Source organism: Equus quagga, chromosome 16 (assembly GCF_021613505.1).
Source record: "Equus quagga isolate Etosha38 chromosome 16, UCLA_HA_Equagga_1.0, whole genome shotgun sequence".
NCBI lineage: Eukaryota > Metazoa > Chordata > Mammalia > Perissodactyla > Equidae > Equus > Equus quagga.
In genome coordinates, this window is record NC_060282.1 from 69186519 (window position 1) to 69208146 (window position 21628).

Here is a 21628-nt window from a genome sequence, read left to right on the forward strand (position 1 = left end):
TGAACATCAAAAGACATCAATCCCAAAGGCAGAGGGAACAATCTTCAGATGGGGAGAAGATATTTGTAAAATTCATGTCTAATAAAGGATCATCAGGCAGAAACTAAGCTCAGAATTTAGATCAGGTTAAAACTGGAATCTGTACACTCACTTTTCAGGCCTCTGTACAAAGGCAGCCTTCGACGCTCGAAATAATAGTGCCAGCACTGGACCCTCACAGCCATCCTGTCACAATACAGTTGCTCAGGAATGAGAACAGATCAGAAATCGAGATCAAGTTCAGATAGCTTGTTTGGAGACCACCCAGAAAATGTATTGTCTCTGCCAAGAAATCCAATTTATCCAACCCCAGCTAGATTAGACAAGTTGGATGATACAAAAGAAAAGAAAAAAGAAACTGTGGGGGCGGGGTGAGTAATTGTGGTGACTGATGAGCTTATAAAGTAAGCTTGAAAAGTAAAACTACAAAGTCATCTGAAGTAGCAACCAGAGTCCGTGGTATCAGGGACCTTGAGGCCATACGATGGCCTCATTGTAATAGGTCGAATGATGTCCCCCAAAAAGATATGTTCCGTTCTACTCCCTGGAACCTGTAAATGTGACTTTGTTTGGGAGAAGGGTCCTTGCAGATGTAATTAAATTAAAGATGTCACAATGAGATCATCCTGGATTACCCACCCGGGCTCTGAATCTAATGACAAGTATCTTATAAGAGACAAAGAGGAGAAGACACGGGGGGAAAAGACATGTGAAAATGGAGGCAGAGATTGGAATGATACAGCCACTAACCAAGGAACGCCTGGAGCCACCAGAAACTGGAAGAGTCACAGAAGAATTCTCCCATGGAGCCTTTGGAGGAAGCGCTGCCATGTTGACACTCTGACTTCAGATTCTAGCCCGCAGAACTGTGAGAAAGAAAGAAATTTCTGTTCTTTCAAGCTGCTAGGTTTGTAATAATCTGCAACAGTCCTAAGAAACTAATACACCTGGATTCCATCAGAAAACCGACTGTATTCTCATTGTCTAGGGTTTGGTTTGGTTTTGTTTTTTTTGATTCGGCCATTTCCAATATTTAAAGAGAGCTGGCCTCCTCTGCTCTCTGTTAACTTCTGGACCTGCGGAGCTATCTGAGTCTTCCGTGGGCACATGCTCTTTCAGTCTCCCAAACAGAGAAACAAATTTGAGAAATTAATAAGACCTCGCATCCGATGGCCGGATACTCCAACATTTATCTAGTTGGGGCCCATCATTAAAAAATTTACAAGGTCATTTAACTTTGCTAGTGCAATGTTAAATGGACACACATCCAGAGTTATGAGTTGGGCATAAGAAGATACAACTGTATAAGTAGAGATTAAATAAAATTAATTAAATAGAATTAAGCTAAATCACTAAGGATGGAAAGCGGTGTGCTCGTCAATAGGAACAGTCCTGACATTAATAAGAACGTAATGAATGGAGGGGACAAGGCTGCAGCCTAGGCCTGCACTGCCTGTTGCCATTCCTGGGACCCCCGTGCGCCGTGAGCCACATCTGCAAACTTGAACTCATCCAAGGGAGGGCAACGAGGACTCTGCAGTGTGGGTGTCATGACAAATGAAGAGAAGATGAAAGACTTCGTGATTCTCAGCTTGGAGAAAATCTTTAGAATAAATGTGATGAAGTCTCCATGCCTTCAAATGACCGTCATAGGAATTAGATTGGGCTCTGGGACCAGTGGGCAGAAACTGGTAGAGGGGGTGAGCCTGCAAGAGACGAACAAGAAGTGGCCAGGGAGGAGGGAGAAAGACCAAGAGCGTGCTGTTTCAGGGAAGCCCACGGACAGCTGTGGCCCGGTGATGTCAGTGTAGAAAGACGCCCATTGTACCATGTGGACTGCCGGTCACCTTGACGGTGCAAACTGAGGTACCAGGAGGGAGAAATCTCGGAATATTTCCAAATTTACATTCTGTGTCTTGTCACATATCCACGTGGGCTTAATTTTCCTGAATCTGGAAAATTACCCAATTCACCTGGCCTCTACCTTCACTCGTTGGTTTCTAAATGGTGGTCCATTGCTGCCGACAACCTGCGAGGAAAGTTCCTAATGGCCATCAGAGCGAGGAAAAGTAAAGACAAGGCAGTAGGCTTCCACTTGAAAGGGCTACTCTCTGTTTTGAAATAACATCCTTCCTACTTTTTTTCTGAGTGTTAAAATACTCATCCTTATTTGAAATCATGATGACAGTTGGAAACTGACTTTCTAAAATGTCTTCTTTGGTGAAATAAACAATCGACAATCCCAGTTGTGATTTTTAAAAAATTTCTACGTCTGAGAAACCCCTCCAAAATTAGCTTTTTTAATTCAAAGACAGAAACCTCAAAATTATTGAAGAGCTTTTCCTCCTAAGAAATTAGCAATGAAGGAAATAACATTTAGATGTTAACATAATTTGGAAAGGTTTTAAAGTCCATAGGATGTGGGATTTTTAATGTAGAATCAAATTAGAGTAAGATTTGGACTGACTCCGTTAGAAGCCTCTCTGGTTAGTGTTTGAGTTGAGTTGCTCTGGTTTAACAAACGGGGGGCGTCAACTCCTGTGTGCTGGCCTGGCGCCAGCACAGAGCTGTCGTCTCCCGCTTCATCTGCTCCCAGTAACTCCCACATTCACTGCATTTTACAGAAGAGGAATCTGAGAGTTTGGAGAAGTTAAGGAACAACGAAAGAATTAAATTCCGTGCCACACTAATAACCACAGCACAAGCAGTTTCCAGAAATAATTTTGCATTTCTTTCTCATCAGCACCCCCGCATTCCTGCGATACTACTATTGACCACAAGGGGGCGGTATAGACTCAGACTTTAGTACGCGTTCATTTTCAGTCATCGCGGTTTGACCTATTCTCAGATTAATTAAAACAACTCAAAGTGCAAAAGCATATGTTAACAATTTTTTCTGTGTCTCTGTTTTCATCCATAATATTTATGATTTGGCTAGAGAGAGGAGCCAAGATGGAAAAGTGAACAGAAGACTGTACCACACTAGAATGTGTGTTATCTTAAAACGCAGACGTGGAATAATATACATGTGGGGATGCAGGCTTTCCACGAGAACAAGCAGAAGGAGTCTGGTATTTCCAGAAAGACGCAGCAAGTAAATCTACCGCTTCATATTTATTCTGAAAGGCTGAGGCCTGGCTTTAATGCGTGTAAAATGGAGATAATTATAATAATCTTCCCCACTTACCTCACGCAGACAGTTGGAGGTTCAAATGAAATGGTCATCTTTGGCCTTCCCTTGAACTAACCACTTCTCCAGAAACAATCCTCTAAGAACTGTAAGACTGCTTGCAAATATGACCCAAGGACAAGGCTATGGAGCTAGCTGTACATCTGTGCCTCATTAATAATAAAGTAGTCGTGGGTAGCTTCCCAAAGCTCCTTTCTAGAAGAGCTGTGATGGCCATGGTGTTGTTGCAGAACTGCTACAAGGGATGTGGACATCCATGGATGCCCACAGACAGAAGAAATGATGGCCATGTGTGGGGATGCCCTTGACGTTGACATGGTGCAGAACCCCGTTTACAGAGGACTCCCTCCAGCAGAGTTATGTCTCTGGAAAGACCACCAGCTGCTTTCTGGAAGCTGCAGAGGGACAGGTTACGTCTCCAGGGAAGTAAATCGTATTGAGTTCCATGGCTGCCTTTATGAATGGGACCATGTCACCAAGAGGGAAACATGAAGTTTTGGTGGGGCCATGTCATCGCGGTGGGGCTTTGTCATTGCAGGAGGAGGGGGTCAGCCCCACGTGGTGCCAGGGTGGGTGTAGAGGAAGAGACTCCAGGTGGGGCCGACTTCGAGGGAAGGAAGATGGAGCAGGCAGAGAATCCCCCCATCCCTCCCACAGGACCCCCACCAGCAACACCTCCATTTGGGGTCCCGGGAGATTCTTGTGGCCTCTCTGAGGACGTCTGTCCTGGTCCTAAAACTGTGGCCGGCTTAGCTGGGCACCACCTGACGTTTGCTCTCCCTTCCTCCCTGCCTTGCTCCCCATTTCCCCCCACTTTCGCTTTCCTGCAGACTGCAGTTCCCAATAAGGCATAGCACCCACGCTTTGGCTTCAGGCTCTATCTCCTAGGGAATTCAGGGTAAGACAGAGTGTTTTGTTATTTTAAAATTTGAAATCTTCGAGAAGGCGTATAACCCTGATGCTTGTATTCGTGACCAACGACCTAAACCGTTTCAGTTTGAAGAAAAGGCGGAAAGTAACCTCGGGCCTTAGTTAAGAGTGAGCTAAGGGTTCTCTGCAACCTACAAATTGACCACTAGGTGGCGCGATAACCACATCCTACAGTGACTGGACAGGTTGTGCGGAGCCAAGAACCGGGCCTCCTTCAATTCAAGTATTTTTCTGATTGAATCCTGTGCTAAGTGCTGGAGCTGCAGAGAGTTCCTAGAATAAAGGAAGCAGTGCTTATGTAAGCAGATAATATAGTGTGGAAACATCTATTGACAGATGTATTTACTGCCCTTGAAACTGGGTTTCACATGACTCATTTTATCTTGATAACATATATTACTTTTTTTTTTACAAAATCACTTTCTAGGTGAAATTCACATGATGTAAAATGAACTATTTTAGAGTGAATAATTTAGTGGCATTTAGTACATTGACAGTGTTGTGCAACCACCATCTCTATCTAGTTCCAAAACATGTCCATCATTGCAAACTAAAACCCTTTTTAGAAGTTCCCCCGTTCCTGTCATCGCAGCGCCTGGCAACCAGCCAATCTGCATTTTGTCCTGATGGATTGATTTATCTGTTCTGGATATTTCCTATAAATTGAATCATACGATATGTGATCTTTTGTGCTTGGTTTCTTTCACTTAACATAATGTTTTCAAGGTTCACCCATGTTGTGGCATTCATTCATTTTTCACCCATGTTGTGGCATTCATTCATTTTTATGGCTGAGTAATATTCTATTGTATGAATAAACCACAGTTTGCTTATTCATTTGGGACATTTGGGCTGTTTCCACCCAGAGGCTGCTGTGAATTGTGCGGCCATAAGCATTCACGTGCATGTACTTATTTGAGTACCTGTTTTCAGTCCCAGGAGTGGAATCGGTGTGTCATATGATAATTCCACGTTTAACTTTTTGAGGAACGGCCAAACAGTTTTCTACAGCAGCTGGACCACTTTACAGTTCCACCAGCAATGTAGGAGGGTTGCAATTTCTCCACATCCTCACCAACACTTGTTATTATCCTTTTTAAATGATTATTATGAAGCTATCCTAGTGGGTGTGAAGTTATACCTCATTGTGGTTTTGATTTAAATTTCCCTAATGACTAATGATGTTAAGCATCTTTTCATGTGCTTGTTGGCCACTTGTATATCTTCTTTGGATAAATATTTATTCGAGTCCTCTGCCCATTTTTAAAAATTGGATTTTTGCCCTTTTGTTGTTGAGTTGTAAGAAGTCTTTACATACTCTGGTTACTAGACCCTTATCAGATATATAATTTGCCTATATTTTCTTCTATTTTATAGGTTATCTTTTCACTTTCTTGATAATATCCTTTGATGCACAAAAGTTTTCATTTTTGATGAAGTCAAGTATATCATTTTTTCTTTTGTTACTCATGCCTTTGGTGTTATATCCACTGCCAAATCCAACATCAGGAAGGTTCACCCCTATGTTTTCTTCTAAGAGTTTAATGATTTTAGCTCTTATATTTCAGTCATTCATACATTTTGAGTTAACTTTTGAATATGGTGTGAGGTAGGGGTCCAACTTCATTCTTTTGCGTGTGGATATCCAGTTGTCCCAATACCATTTGTGGAAAAGACCATTCTTCCCCATTGAACGGACTTGACAGTCTTTTTGAAAATCAGTTGGCCATAGATGTGTGGGTTTATTTGTGGATTTTCAGTTCTGGCCCATTGGTCTATATGTCCATCCTTATACTGTTACCACATTGTTTTGATTGCTGTAGCTTTGTAGTCAGTTTTGAAATTGGGAAATGTAAGTCCTCCCACTTTGTTCTTCTTTCTCAAGATTGTTTTGGCTGCTTGGAGTCCCTTGCCATTCCATACGAATTTGAGGATCGGTTTTCCCATTTCTGCACAAAAGGCCGCTGGAATTTTTATAGAGAGCGCATTGAATTTGTAGGTTGCTTTGTGTAGTACTGATGTCTTAACAATGCTAAGTCTTCCAATCCAAGAACACAGGATGTCTTTCCATTTATTTTGTTGTTCTTTAATTTCTTTAAGCAATATTTTATAGTTTTCAGTCTTTCCCTTTCTTGGTTGAATTTCTTCCTAGGTGTTTCATACTTTTGGATGCTGTTGCCAGTGGAACTTTTCTTTTCAGATTCTTTATTGCTAGTGTATAGAAACACAGCTGAGTTTTGCTGAGGAAGATTTGCCCTGTGCTGACATCTGTGCCAGTCCTCCTCTATTTTGTACGTGGGTTGCTGCCACCGCACAGCTGATGAGCAGTGCAGGTCCACACTTGGGATCTGAACCTGAGAACTCAGGCCACCAAAGTGGTGCACACTGAATTTAACCACTATGCCATGGGGCTGGCCCCAAAACACAGCTGATTTTTGTGTCCTGATCTTGTACCTTGCAACTTTGCTGAATTTGTTTATTAGCTCTTGTAGCTCTTTGTGGATCCTTGTGGATTCTTTTGTAGATATATAGGGTCATGTCATCTACAAATGGAGATAGTTTTAATTCTTCCTTTTTAATTTGGATACCTTTTATTTATTTTCTTGTCTAATTGCCCTGGCTAGAACTTCCAACACAATGATGAATAGCAGAGGTTAAAGCAGACATCTTTGTCTGGTTCCTGGTCTTAGGAGGAAAGCCTTCAGTCTTTTACCGTTATTTTTGATGTTAGCTGTGGGTTCTTCATAAACACTTATGATCTTGTGGAAGTTCCTTTCTTTTTCTAGTTTTCTGAATGTTTTTATCGTGAAAGGATATCAGATTTTGTCAATGACTTTTTCTGTGTCAATTGAGATGATCATGTGGGTTTTTTCCTTCATTCTATAATGCGGTGTATTACATTGATCGATTTGCTTCTGTTAAAATCATCCTTGCATTTCTGAGCATATATTTTTAATAGGCTTTTTTTTTTTTAATGAAGACATGAAGTGATAATGAAGACATACATAAGGTGTGGCAGGATTACAGATGAGGTAGAATTAATTCTGCAGGTCAGGGAAGAAAGCATGGGAGGGGGAAAAGGGAGGAAGAGGAAGACAACACAGCCAGTAAAAGCAGGTAGGAATGACCTTGAACGATAGGGGTTAAAGCCAAACCTTCAAGCTGAGTCTTTCTCTAATCCCAGATGTGTAGTTGAGAAGCCATATCCAATTCCCAAAGATCCGGCTTCACTTTCTTCATCTGTAAAATAAATAGATTATTTTGGCTTTGATTATCATTTTATACTTATAATTTCTTATCATGCTCACATTATAAACCTTTCCTATGTAGTTATGCAGTTCAGGGACCACAATTTTTAATTGTTGCATAACAGCTCATAGTTAGGTAGTCACAGGAGACATCTAGATTAGTCTTTATTTTTCATTATTTTTAGCATAGAGTGATGAATACAAAGCAGATTATTTACGAGACACCTTCTAGCTCTAAAATGTTATGCTTTATGATTCTATGAAATCTATACCACAGGTTTCTACCTAATTCTATGAATCCCTAATCCCAGATGGTTAGAAAATCTCTCTGTTAGACAACTTCACTGTCTGCCTTAATTCTCGTATGCTTCAAGTCAGACATACCGTCTCCTGTCCTGTGTTGGTGAAGATGGAAAGCAGTGGATGACCCATTGCCAGTGGAAAGTTGTCTCTTCCTCAACTCACGTGCACAAGTATCTATGAGGCACGTCTACACTCACGGGCTATTCTAGGCACAGTGGGGAGACAAGCAGCAAGCACTGTGGTGAGCAGAGCCCTCAGTCACAGCTTTTCCTGGCTTTACCCACCTCATTTTTCCCTCCAACTGCTCTTCTCTGATCTTCAGATGGGCCACCTCCTGACTCCACTTCTGGGCTCCCCAGAAGTGCATAATTCTGTGAGCCAACAATCCCAGCTGACGCTAGATCTATTCTCTTTTTAGCTCAGCACATATACATTAGGCGTTTTTCAAATCATCTTCATTAGGAGATTAAGAGAAAAACAAAACCAAAAAGAAACAGATCTGTTTATAGATGACAAGTGCCTTTCCACGGGTTTCTTTGGCTGGCTGCCAGCTAAGCAGACAGATCCTGGCTCCTTTCTTCACTTCCACACCAGTTTAAGCACTCAGACCCAGGTATAACTCTGTGGGTCATCTCTTGTCCCAAGTTAACACCCAGGGCTAAAGTGACCTTGTTGGTGGGCACCATGTTCCCACCAGTTTCCTTTCACACCTGGGAGATGTCCTTGGGGAGGCAATGCGATGGAGCAGGTTAAGGGTTCAAATTCTGAGCTAGAGAGAACCACGTTTACACTCTGACTCTACCACTATCCTCGTATGGCAACTTACTGAAGCTTTGTGAGCCTCGGTTTTCCTATTGGTAAATCAATAAAATCACAGACCTACTAACGGTCTAATGAGAGACGTAAGAGGATAGTATCTATAAAGTATACAGCGTGAGGCTTAGCATGTTTACAATATTAATTTGTCTCTTCCACTTTTAAAGCTTTTGTCCCTTAGGAAACTCACTCACTAAGTGTCTTTTCCCAAGAACCATCAGATTATGTGCAGAGCTGACATGTTGCATGTGTCAGGCAGTGGTGACTAATTAAACCAGCGTCCCGCTTGTCTGTGATGACTATATATCTCAGGGAGTTCTAGAGAATGGACTTTCCCAAGTCACCATCGTTTCACAACAGAAAGATAATTGAAACCAAAGAGTAGCAACAACTATTTCCTATCAGAGCAATTTATTAAATATTTATTGAGCACTTTGTACTAGACAGATGGGGGTTATAATTTCATAAAGATCCAAAATGAAAAGCCACGACCCCTACTATGAAGACATTTACAATCCAGAGACAGAAAAAAAGGCATGCTCGTGCAGAACCAAGGCAGAGGCATCGTTTCCAACCTTTGTGTCTTTGAACCGAGGAGTCCTTGTCTCTCTTTAAGCTTTTGGTTGTTAGTTTAGTTGAAAGCTGAAACCCTAGAGCAAGACCAACTTTGAAAAGAATCTTGTTAGGCCATTGGATGGTAGAGTTCCTAAATGAATGGTACAGTTTCTAAATCCTGTACTCTTTTAAATTTGCCCTTTTAAAGTTTAGTGATAAATGATGAATCATGATGACTTTACCGTTCACTGTCTGGCCCAAGTCAGAAGCCTCGTAGTCATCATTAATTTCTTCCTGTCTTTCATCACCGGCATCCAGCCTCAAACTCAGTCAAGCTGATTCTAACAGTAAAATGTCTTTGGAATCCATTGCTTGTATCCCACCACGACTCTCAGCCTGGGCCTTCAGTCTGTCCTACCTCGATTGTCCAGTTCATGCCTCCTTCAACCCATCCTGCATGCCCCAAGCCAGTGACCGCTCTCAGAGTCCATGCTCAGGGGACTCACATCTCGAGACAGGAAACCAGCTGAAAAGCGTGGTTCTAAAGCACCAACAGCACATTTTGAGAAATCCCTGAGAAAGGTGAAAAGAGCTACAGGAAAGCAATGGGAAAATATTCTACCTAAAGGGGGAAAAATCTCACTAGATTCTCAAAATGCTAGACCAAACTTCGACATTTCCTAGGCTTCCAGGAGTTTAAAGAAAGCCATCATATTTTTTTGCTGCAGATTCTTTTATTTGGATCTGCTGTTTTTTCCGCTATAATTTTTACTCTGGGGCAATTCAAATACAATCATACAATGCTTGTTAAAAGGTCTGGCAAATCTCCTTGTCTTATCATTTTTTAACAATAATGAAAATTTGCCTTTCAAAAGAAATAACTTTAAATACCATAGTCGCTGTGCTTACTTGATTTCTGCAGCATGCAGAAGAAGCTTTTTTGTACCTTGGTAAGACTGAGTACTTATCATAGAAACGAAGTCGGTAGTGAAGTTTATAATCGACAGTGAAACCACATAGGAACAGCTCAGTTCTTCTGTGCAGTGAGTCAAAGGACACCAGAGGAGACTGAGCCTAACTAAAAGATTTAAATGTAGGTTAATTCTGTCCTGTTCAGGCTCCCAGCCTCCCTGTTTGTATGTGCAACAAACCACAGGAGGCGTCATCGATGCTGTTCAGAAGACCCATAAAAGGGAGCATTTTAGAAATGTAAGGGACTCCAGGCTTCATCCAGCCCAGACCCCTCATTTTAAGCGAGAAACCAAAGTTGGAAAAGCGAGTGATTGCCCAAGGCCACCCAACAAGTCAGGTTCCCAGAACACCCCGACATCACCCCGGGCAGACTCCCGCGTGCTTGGCCGGTGCGCATCGAAAGCAGCTGCGGAAAATAGCTGTCCTAGTGCCAAATGCTTATCTGCCGGTTTCCTTCAGATTGGGTGGGCTGGGTGCCAAGGGGACACTCAGAGTCTATGAATTCTAATCCTGGACAGCTCTGGTCATAGGGTCTTAAATTTCCCTCCAGAGCCAAGGTTCTGGGAGAGATCACAGGGGAGTTGAAAGCGAGAGTGCATCCTGTGGGTGCATCTGCATCAGTGCGTCTTGTCGGTGCTGTTTTTAACCCTGACATGTGAGTGTGGCCAAATAACCAGTCCCTGCATTTTTCTCTCCGGCTGTCCTGACCATACAAATCTATCATAACCACCTATTCTCACACCCCAATAGGAGCTAGCTGTGCGGCTTGTCCTGAAAACCAATACCTTGAAGATTTCAAAATTCTGAACACGCCAACCCCTTTAGAGGACAGCTGAAACAAAATCACTGTTAAAGGCTCAGAGTTTTCAGATTCCAGGAAAGATGAAGGACTCTGAATTGTCAGGGATGTATGTGGTCCTTAGCACTTTCGGAAAGCAGGCCAAGGGACCACGCAGGTCAGCTCAGCGTGGTGCTGCTGCTCATAGTGATGGACTCACATTTGTTGATGACTTATTGTACCAGGCAGTGTGCTGAGGGTCTGACATTTGCTATTGCCTTTAATTGTCACCACAACCCCATCACCTAGATTCTATTATATCTTCATTTTACAAATGAGGAGACTGAGGCTCCATGGTTTTAATTTACTTGTAAGAGTCCATGCTTTTAACCACCACACTCGACATTGACCCCAGTCACTCTGCTAATATTGGAAGCCCTCCATTACTGACAGGTCTTTCTGGTCTCCTTCTCCCGCCCTGTCCAACCCTCCTCCAACATGACTTGCCTCTCCGGTTGGCTCCTTGGGAAGCCCTCCATGACTACCCAAGTTTCGTGGGTTTTGTGCCCTTCCTTGGAGAGCACCACTTTCTCTCATGGTGCCTGGCCCACCAGACTTCAATCATCAGTCCGTTTGTCCATTTCCTCCTTCCCAGCTCCTTGAGGTGAGGCTAACGTTTCCTTCAGTTTGTTCTATCCAGCACTGTCCTGGCTCAGCAGATGATCAAAAAGTGTTTCTTCAATCAATGGCTGATGTGGAAATTTACTCAACAACATGTTTTGGTTATCAACTGCTGCATGACAACTACCCCAAATTTAGTTGCTTAAAACAATAACTACGTTACCATCTCTCACGATTCTGTGGGTCAGGAATTAGGATGGGGCCCAGCGGGGTGACTCACCTCTGCGATCTGTCCTTGATACTTCTTCGTGCTTGGCTAAGACACCTCCACAGCTGGCTCTAACAGCTCCACTGGGATCCTACGTGTGGGGCCTCTGTCCTCACTGTCAGTTGGGCTCCTCACTTCTCTTGTGTGTAGTTTGAGAGCTTCTCTCTCACACGGCATCTCCATGTGGTCTCTTCAGGAACATGGTTGGACTTCTTACATGTCCGCTCAGGGGTCCTAAATAAGTAATAGCATAAGCTTCTAGTCCTTAAGGCTTAGACCCGGATCCGTCAGTCACTTCTGCCACCTTCCATTAGTTACAGCAAGTGGCTGGGCCAGCCCTACACAAGGGCGTGGTCATGGGAGGCCTGGCTCATGAGGGAACGTCTTTGGTGACCCCATACTCAGCTGGAGCCAACTCCATCCCACCCAAGTCTCTAAAGAGATGGTGTTAGTCAGAGAGGACTGGGCCAGAGAAGGAGGACAGCTCAGCCTATTTCATTATCACAATTTCAGGGAAAACTTGTCACTAAAGCATAGAAAGTTAGAGATTCCCAGAGAGTTTTGTGCATGTAAACAGGTGGTGATAGAGTCCCTGGTCAGAAGTGCCTAGAATGTTCCGTTTAGAACATAAGGTATAGCCTGTGCCTAGCAATGCAAAGGTTTGAGATCTGTGTTATAACTTCAGCCTTTCCTCCCCTTACAGCTCCTCCTGTCTCTGTGTATCAGGTTTAGCCACCTTGTACCCTGGGTCCCTGAGCCCTTGGGTTCCCCCTCTTAGAGCACTGCCCTTTGAGATTTAAATGCTCCTTAATTAGAGTTAGCCTGAGGCTTCTCTGTTGCTACATTTTTTTTTTAAAGAAGATCTTATTCTTTCTTTTTTTTTTTGAGGAAGATTGGCCCTGAGCTAACATCTGTTGCCAATCTTTTTCTTTTTTTTTCTCCCCAAAGCCCCCCAGTACATAGTTGTATATTCTAGTTGTAGGTCCTTCTGGCTCTGCTATGTGGGACGCTGCCTCAGAATGGCCTGATGAGTGGTGCTAGGTCCACACCCAGGATCCAAACAGGTGAAACCGTGGGCCACCAAAACAGAGTGTGAACTTAAACCACTTGGCCACAGGGCAGGCCCCTCTGTTGTTACTTTTGCACAGGATACTCTCTCCCCACTCCCTAGCTCTTGGAACAGTTTCCTTAAGGATCGCCCAAACCCCTTGGACCTCATGTCCATGAGCTTTTTATTTTATGGGATCCTTTTCTTTGTATTTGAAGATGTTTGCTTCCAAGACATTTGAGGATTTCCTGGGTTTTGTTGTTGTTTGTGTTTGTTTCTTTTGTCCTCAAATTTTGCATTTCAGGGAATTTAGTTGTTTCTGTCATGTGCCCTATATGAGTTAATAAATGTTATCATGAATAAATAATTTGTCTGCCACTTGGCAAACCTATGGATAAAAGACTCTTTGTGGAGAATCAGCAAAATGATTCCCTTGTTTTGTTCAATAAATTTCTTCAGTAGGATGATAGAATGCTGTGACTCTAACATGGCCCTCAGAGGAGATTAAGATATTGTCAAAATAAATGGGGTTTTACACTCCCGAGTTTGGGGCATCACTCTCCCTTTCATCTGAAAGCCAAGTCCAGCTCTGAGGCTACAAAGGCTCAAAACGTAAGGGCCTTTGGGCGACAGGCAAGATGGATATGGGGCAGAAAGAGCAGGAAATGGTACAGAAATCCTCCTGAGAGCAGCCTGTGTGAGACCCACTCAGGCACTGGGCCTGCTGATTTGCTTGGCCAGACTACAGTGTGATGCATGGCGAAAGCCGGCCCCACCTAAGTCCTCATCTTAAGCTCTCGGACGAATCTTTCCCATGAGATGTCATCTCCTATCTCCAACCTAGGCACCATCTACAGAGTCCTGTCCTGCTGAGATTGCCACAAAATCAAGAAACCATGGAATCTTATCAATGAAAAGGGCCTTGGGAATTATCTAGGCTAGTAATGCTCCAACTTTTTTTTTTTTTTTTGGTGAGGAAGATTCACCCTGAGCTAACGTCTGTGCCGAATGTCCTCTATTTTTTGTATGTGGGATGCCACCACAGCATGGCTGATGAATGGAGCACGTCCAAGCCTGGGATCTGAACCTGTGAACCTAGGCTACTGAAGCAGAGTGCGTGGAACTTTAACCACTTGGCCACGGGGCCGGCCCCTCTCCAACTCTTTTTGTCTCTAGGCTCTTTACACCTTTAAAAATCATTAAAGACCCTGAAAAGCTTTTGTTTATGTGGCTTATATCTGTTGATATTTATGGGTTAGAAATCAAAACAGAGAAAGTGTTTGTTAATTCATTTAAAAATAATAACAAACTAATTACATGTGAATGTAAATAACATATCTTTAATGAAAAATAGCTATGTTTTCCATAACATTTTAATGGGAAGAGTGGCATTGTTTTATAGTTATGCAAATCTCTTTAACATCTGACTTCATAGAAGATCTGACTTAACAGAAGTGAATTGGATTCCAAAATCTCAATGGGTTGTGAGATATTATTTTGGTTGAAGTGTATAAAGAAAATCCAGCCTCCTACAGCTATGTAGTTGTAAAGGGAAAAAGTATTTTAATAGTCATATCAGGCAATTGTGTATATTCTTTGATACTACTCTAAGACACCACAGGATAATTTCTGAAAGGTTGGCTGCATTATGAAATCCACAATCGCATCAGTGACATGTTTGTACTGTGTCACATCAAAACCCATTGGTCTACCCGTCATTCCAGAATGAGTTGTTTTTTATCCCATTGACAATTTTTGAGGTTGAGTGTTACGATCTTTATTTTTCAAGAGAAAATCAAACGAAAACTTCTCCATAATGGCAAAAAAAAAAAAAAAAGATCAATTAACTTAGGAAAATTAGATGTCGCATAAAAGAGCAAGGTGATAAACTGGCAAAGGGGAAGGGTGGGACAAATTTGCAGATGAGGAGCGAAGTCACCTGAACTACTGTTACAGGAAAGGAAAAAAACTAAGACTACAATTTTTAAAAATAAGCATTTATGGAGCATTTCCCAATTGCCTAATAGAATTATCTCATTTAATCCATTTTCAAAATGGTCTGTGAGGTAAGATGTGTTATTCTTTTCTCGCAGAGGAGACAAAGTGCCTGAGGATGCAGAGCTATAAAATGGTGCGACCACACAGGAATCAGCTACATCTGATGCAGCAACTTGCAATCTTTTAAAAATATATGAGTTTTTAAAAATTCCAAAAATAGTATACAAACTCTTTCAACAAACAAAGAAAAGTAAAAGATAAAAACCTCTTGAGACTTGCTCCCCATTCCTTGCCTTTCCACTGCTGGGAGTAATAGTCATTACAGACACCGTAGTTTTACCAAAACGAAAGCCCTTGCTCTTAATCATCCCACAATCCTCTTTATCCAATGAAGGGTCCCAAAGTTGATACAGAACCCATCGTGGTGAGAGCAGAACCAAAAAGGGAAAAGGTTGAGATAATTCAAGATAACTCATACCTTAGTGCTAATTGTGTTTTCACAATTACATGTGGATTTCTGACTCTGGCTAATTTCTAGACCTTCTTAGAGTTAGGAATTGAAGGACTTCTCTGAACCAATTTTCACTGTTGTGGGAGAGAGTAGAAAAATAATCCAAAGGTCAGAACAGAATAGAAAAGGAGATGAATGGTGAGTGGTGAGTGTGAAAATGCAAGCACGCTGGCCGACTCAGGTGGGTAAGTGGGAGGGCCCGGGCAAAGGACAGCAGCCAGGTGCTCAGTCACAAAGGGCAGCATCCGGACTTTCTCAAGAATTTTTTGCTCCATGGTTTCTGGACTTTTGCAGAAGTGAGATGCTTGGCACTGAGAAGTCAATTACCAATTATGAATTCACTTATTTCTGCCCTTCCCAACATTACTTAAAATGACTTTCTCAGTTATTGCTTAAATTTTGGAAAAGTATTAACTGAATTACTATCTACCTATTATCTATTGAAATGGAATGTTTTCCAGTTAGTTCTTTATTATGGGGGGCGGGTGGTGGATGTCTTTCTATTTTTTTTTAACTTACAAAGTATTTATTACCAGGACGGAAAAATTGTGCCTGTAAAAGATCTCCTTTGCAAATTGTGATGGTCATTGTCACTTTCTGTTGAAGGAGGAAAGTGAACTTGTCACTTGAAGGCCAGTGCAAAAGAATAGGCACCATATCGATTCAACATCCACAACCAAGAGAAACACCTAAATGTTTCAAAATTACCGTGCCGAGAGCATTTCTTTTAAAATATTCATCTTAGGAAGAGTCTGTGAAAGGGGATTTTTGCTCTCTTTGATTGAGTCAGTATCACTAATAATAATGTCTTGGTCCCTCAAAAAGCCCCCTGAAGAGTATTTTTCAATTTACTCATTTTATTTGTTATTCAGTACTTTCTACATTCTATTTCTTAGACTTTTGTCCCTCAACTTTTCTCTCACAGCAGTCTAATCAAATTGAAATAACCCTAAGGACAGACTTACTTCTCTTTTCTCTTAACCCCCTCCTTCCGTCAGCCCTACCCCACCTCCTATTGCTCCAACCCACATCCCTAAAGGAAAATGATGAAGAAAAAAATATGGAAGCTCTGGAACGCCTTTCTACCCCTTAGAGCACAGAACAGTCCTGACAGATCAAGAGAAGAACGGTTCAAGGTGCTTAACGGCCCCCCCACCCCCAATAGCAACTTTTGCCCAGAAGCTTGAGCAATTCACCCTGATTCATTGGGACTTACTAGAAATTGGCCTCTTTCTTTCTTTCTTCTTTTTTTTATAACACAATTCTTGGCATCGAACTTTTTACAGAAACCATGGAGCAAAAAATTCTTGAGAAAGTTTCTTTTTTCTTCTCTATAAATTATAGGATTATAAAATGGCAATAAAAAATGAGTTTGCTGGGCCCAACACTGCACAAGTGAGTTGGTGAATAGCACTACCTTCATCGGGGGTGCAGTAGGGGCAGAAAATCTGTGAGTTCACCCCTGGGAAGTGCCTGAGAGAACACAATTATAGAAGAAAACAATTTAAATATTTTTCTTTTGTTTATGAAAATGTAGCCCAATTCTTCCTTCTTTATTCAAATGCTTGTCTTATCTGTATTCACTACAATTACTGCATAGTCTTTCTTTACTTCTTGTGTCTTACTGCCCTTGAGAGACAATTCTCTTTTACGGTTGTAAACCAGGCATCTCAAAATTGGATCCAAACCTAAAGAGTGAATTCCAGAAATGTCTGTTTAAAGTGTCCCCTTTTGCCAAAGCACGCCCCCCTTTTCCTTTAGCAGTCAGCACTAGGGTGCTGCTCACCACCAGCTAGAAAGCTTGCTTAGATATTATCACGTTCATTCCTGACAACAACAGGTAGGCACTGTTATCACTCCCATTTTGTAGATGAGGAAACTGAGGCTTCCAGGGGTTGCATATGCACTAGTCTGTGGGGCGGCACAGCCTGGATTTCAAGCTGGGTTCTGTAGACATTTAGGTTCATCTTAACAAGGTACTGTGTGCTGCCTCGTTTCTGTGAAAAGGACCTCATTTGCTGGAAGCTTTGGAAAAGACCTCGACTAAGAGCTGGCCTCCTACAGACACCCCAACCCCCAAGAAGGTGCCACCCAGAACTTACAGGGCCTAAGTGTCTTTAACCATCAGGGAGGGTTTCCTGTCACTAGTTACTCCCCAGTTCTCCTTGACCAGAGAGCCCCTGGTGCCACAGAAACCGACTAATATAAACCTCAGCCCTGGCTGCAGCCACTGAGCACTGGACCCGGAGGGCTGAATCCCCCTAGAGATGAAGAAAATGGGGTCAGAAAGCAGTTCTCCGGAGTTTGGGTTTGGTTTAGTTCAAACAAGCAGCCATGCTCCCTCACCGCCCCCCACCTCCTAAACTCCAGCTGTATTTTCTCTCTCTGGTCAAGAAAACTGCCTTTCAATTTTACAAAACAATGGACACGCCCCAAAGTGGGCAACCGTTTAGGTAGTTTCAGCCTTCACACTTTTCTAAATATTTTACAAACAGGATGCTGCTGTAAAAAAGACTGGTGCTTAAAAACCATATGATGGGTTTCCCAAGTTGTTATTTGCTGTGAACATTGCAGTGAACATGGAAGAAAATGACAAGGAAAATGGGGTGGTGTATGTTAAAAACACTATATAAACACTATTTGGGAAAAAACAAAGAAACTCTACTGAAATACAAATTGGCACCTTGTGTTATGATTTTATTCCGTAGTTAGACCTGAGACTCACCTCTCACTCCTGTTTGTGGGTTCTTGAACTACTTGCAGTTGTAAGCATTGGAGGGTGCTTTAGGCTGGAGAAAGTGTCCTGTGGGTGTGTGGTGTGCGTGGGCACAAGAAAGATGTGCACCTAATTTACCTGGAAGAGTTTATGCCTTTCAACGTGGCCCTGCCCCCAAAAGACTCTTAGGGCCTAATAAGCATCCAGTTCTTGCCTTCCAGGAACCCTTGTCTCCAGAAGAATCAGAATCATAGAAAGTAACGAGTTCCATTCAGAAATGCAGTGATGCAAACGTGATCACTACCGTTCCGCCCCAAATGACCCAAAACCCCTGTCCAGAACCACGAGGGCTCCTTTAACTTCCAGACCAAACTTCTTTAGAAGGCAACAAAGACTACATTCGGACGCACCCAGGGGCACTCGGTTTTCACAATGCGTTTTATTATTCATAAAAAAATAAATTTATTTACATTTGCTAATTACCGTGGTAGTGCAGCCGGGCGGCAGCCTTCCCCTGGGCTAGGTCGTTAGGTACCGAGCAGCCCCAGGCGCCCACCGCGCGCTCCTCCCCGAGCGACTAAGAAACTGCGCGCCGGGAGGCGGTGTTGGAGGAGGGAGCGACCCGAGCTTGGAGGGGGCGGCCAGGTGGGGACAGTCAGGAGTCGGGGAGGGGACGCTGCAAGGAGGTGGGAGGAAGGAGTCGAGGGAGGCCCGAGGAAGACCAGAGCCTGGTGGAGGTGGGCGCAGGGGACCCGGAGCGCGCCGGGCCAAACCCGGCTCAGGTAAAGCGTGCCTCCTTCTCTCCTGGCGCCGAGAGGTCCTCGTCCCGCCTCGCTGCCCTGTGGGATACAAACCTGGCCCAAATATGCCACTCTCCTCTCTTTGCAACTTAAAAACATCCCCCTATGTGGGTCTCACGTGAGGACTTCAGTCTTTAAGGCCGATCACCAAGAGCGCCTTCTAACCATTGCCTAACCTTAAAAGGCCTGGGCTCTGCAGAGTCGGGCCATCACCTCTGGCTCAGCTTGGAAACGAACCCCCAGGCAGTTTGGCGCTGGGCTCAGACCGCAGCGCGGGGGTTAGTCTACACTGCTAGAGCCCGAGGTCGGATCTGGGTCCGCGCTCTCGACTGAAGGAGGCTCCTTCTGGAGAGGTAAAGTGTCATCGCCCAGATCCCAGGCAGCCGGAGCCGTGGGCGCCCTGCGATGACAGCCACGCCGCTGAGCCTCCGGCTCTGCCCCCCAGGCCCGCCAGCTGTGCTGTTCACAGTTCGCGCGGGGGTGGGGGTGGGGTCTAGAAGACTCCAATGGAACTTTCTTCCCATTCTCTGGGGGTTCTCACGCTGTCTCCTTTCTCTCCGTGGCCCCCAAAACACGCGCTTAATCAATAACCTCATCGAATGGGTTCGATCTAAGCGGTGGTCCCACATAATCTGTTGGCTGCGGAAACTTCTTTGGTGTCAGAGTCGGGTCGTCCCGAGACCACAAATGGCCACGTCTGTAAAATCAAAAAAGAGCGTCAGATACTGGAGGAGCCCAGATAAAGAGTCCTGTCTCAAACCGAAACCGCTCTCCCTGAGCGAACCCTGGAATATCCCTGGCCTTGAGTAGTTCAGATTTTATCAGTGTTCTGAGAATTGGCGTGTCTTCTCTCTAAACTAGGATTTTAATTTTACTGGAGTTTGATTACGTGAGCCCCGAGACGTCGGTCTGTGCTTCCTCCCGGACTTGCCCTCGGGATGATTCGGTGAGACTTGCAAAAGTTTGGGATTTTGTGGTTTAATTCCCTTCCCCCAACACACACACACACACACACTCAGTCCTCCGCTCCAAGTAGGAACTGGGATATGATCTTTCTCAAGCCAGGAGAGTTGGCAGGTTGGAGAGGGGCTTTCCAGACAAATCCCATTTGGGGAAACCTCTGCTTTTCTGCGCGAATTAAAAAAATCCAAAGGCTCTTTAATAGAGTTTGGTCGTCCCTCCTCCTTTCGGAAAGTAGGGCTTGTTGAACCAAACCTGTCAGACTCTTAGCTGGAAAAAGCTGGGCGAGGGAGATCTGCCATTCAATCTGCAACCGGGCAGTAGACCCAGCTGGAACCCAGATTCACCCCGGAAGTAGGATATTAACCAATAGCTGTCACTGGGCAAAGCACCAAGTACAATGATGAGAATGATGCAAACCCAGAAGGGTGGATGGCTCTTCTCCAGGAAAATGGCTGGCCCCTCTCGTGATTTGGGAGAAACTAAACTGGCCTCCTCACCACCCATACCAGAACCCCCATTTCGGCGGTTCTTCCCAGCGGCCTGATTCTGCCCGGCGCCCAGGAGCGCGCTGGGCGTCTCCTGGCCGCTCGCCCCCGGCCTCGCACAGCGCCCCTACCAGGTTCACCGGGTGCACGTAGCCGTTCTCGTAGCGGTCCTCCTGCAGCAGCTGCCGCAGGTGCGCGATGTAACTGGAAGCCAGCCGGAGCGTGTCCAGCTTGGAGAGCTTGGTGTCGGGGGGCACCCAGGGCAGGCTGGTCTTGAGCCTGGAGAAGGCTTTGCTCAGCACGCGCATCCGGGCGCGCTCGCGGGCGTTGGCCGCGTTCCGCTGCGACTGCTTGCACTCGGCGGCCGAGCCCTTGGGCGGGAGGGGCTTTTTGCCGCCGCCGCTCCCAGCCACCCCGGGCCGCTTCCTCTTGCAGCCTCCAGCGCCGCCGGCCGCGCCCAGCGCACACTGCTCCTCCTCGCCGTCGAGGTCTTCCTCCTCGGCCGACGAGTTGTCACTGGGCGAGATGTAGCTGCGCTGGGCGCCGCGGAGGGGCGGCCTCTTAGAGGCGGGGACCGGGTACCCCCGCTGCAGCCCCCGCGGCTCCATCTCCTCGGGGTCGCTCACCGAGCCGGTGGACATCGCTGCGTCCCCCAGGCCCCAAGCGCGCCCGCCTTCCTCCCCCAGGCCAGTCTCGCGGTCTCCGCCTTCCGCTCCCTCCCGGAGGCGGGGGCCAGGCCGGACTCGGAGAAGGACTAGAGACCCGAGTCGGGAAGCGCGGAGCGTGAGAGCGAGCCCTGCCGCGGACCCCGGAGAGCGCGGCCGAGACGTCGGCGGCCCGGCCCAGGCTCGGCGTGCACACCCGCGAGCTGCGCCTTTCGAGAGGACTATTTATCTGTACTCCTCGGAACAAACCACCCCAGGCCAAGAAGAAGGGGTTGGAAAGGGGGGCAAGAGGTGGGGCAGGGGCGTGGAAGGGGTGGGGACCGCTCTTCTGAGCTCAGAGGATCTGCTGGTGGGGGCGGGGGAAGGGGAAGTCTCTGCTGAGCCGAGATCTGGACCCTGGGGTGGGGGCGGGGGGTGGCGATGGCCCCTCAGACTGTCAGCGCGAGCTAAGTGTGCGCTGGGCTAGTGATGGAGGGGACCTTGTTCGTACCTACCCCACTTCCACTCCCAACTAATCTTAGCGATGGTGAAGATTGCCAGACCCTTAGAACCCCAGGATGGCTACCTCTGCTTCTCTACCAGTTTTCAGGAGAACTCTGTTTTCCAAGTTCATCGCTCATAGGGTATGACTGAGTATCCAAGGCTGGCCCCACACAGGAGTAAAAGCAAAACAAGCAAACGACACTGAACAGCCCACAAGTTACCTCGCGTTTTCTTCCTCC

The 21628-nt window shown here is 45.1% G+C and overlaps 1 protein-coding gene and 1 long non-coding RNA gene across 3 annotated transcripts in view; one reads left to right on the plus strand and one right to left on the minus strand.

Annotated features, from left to right (window-relative positions):
* Positions 1-18432: 18432 nt before the first annotated feature.
* Positions 18433-21184, minus strand: MSC (musculin). Its single transcript, XM_046641694.1, has 2 exons — positions 20373-21184; positions 18433-19490 (listed from the first exon to the last, which is right to left on the minus strand). Exons 1-2 carry the CDS (start codon positions 20880-20882, stop codon positions 19404-19406), a joined length of 597 nt encoding a protein of 198 aa, XP_046497650.1. The 5' UTR covers positions 20883-21184; the 3' UTR covers positions 18433-19403.
* Positions 21063-21628, plus strand: part of LOC124227782 (uncharacterized) — a 111655-nt gene continuing 111089 nt past the window's right edge. For both annotated transcript variants that reach the window (XR_006885552.1, XR_006885554.1), the window contains exon 1: positions 21063-21197. This is a non-coding gene — a long non-coding RNA (uncharacterized LOC124227782). The remainder of the gene's footprint in view (positions 21198-21628) is intronic.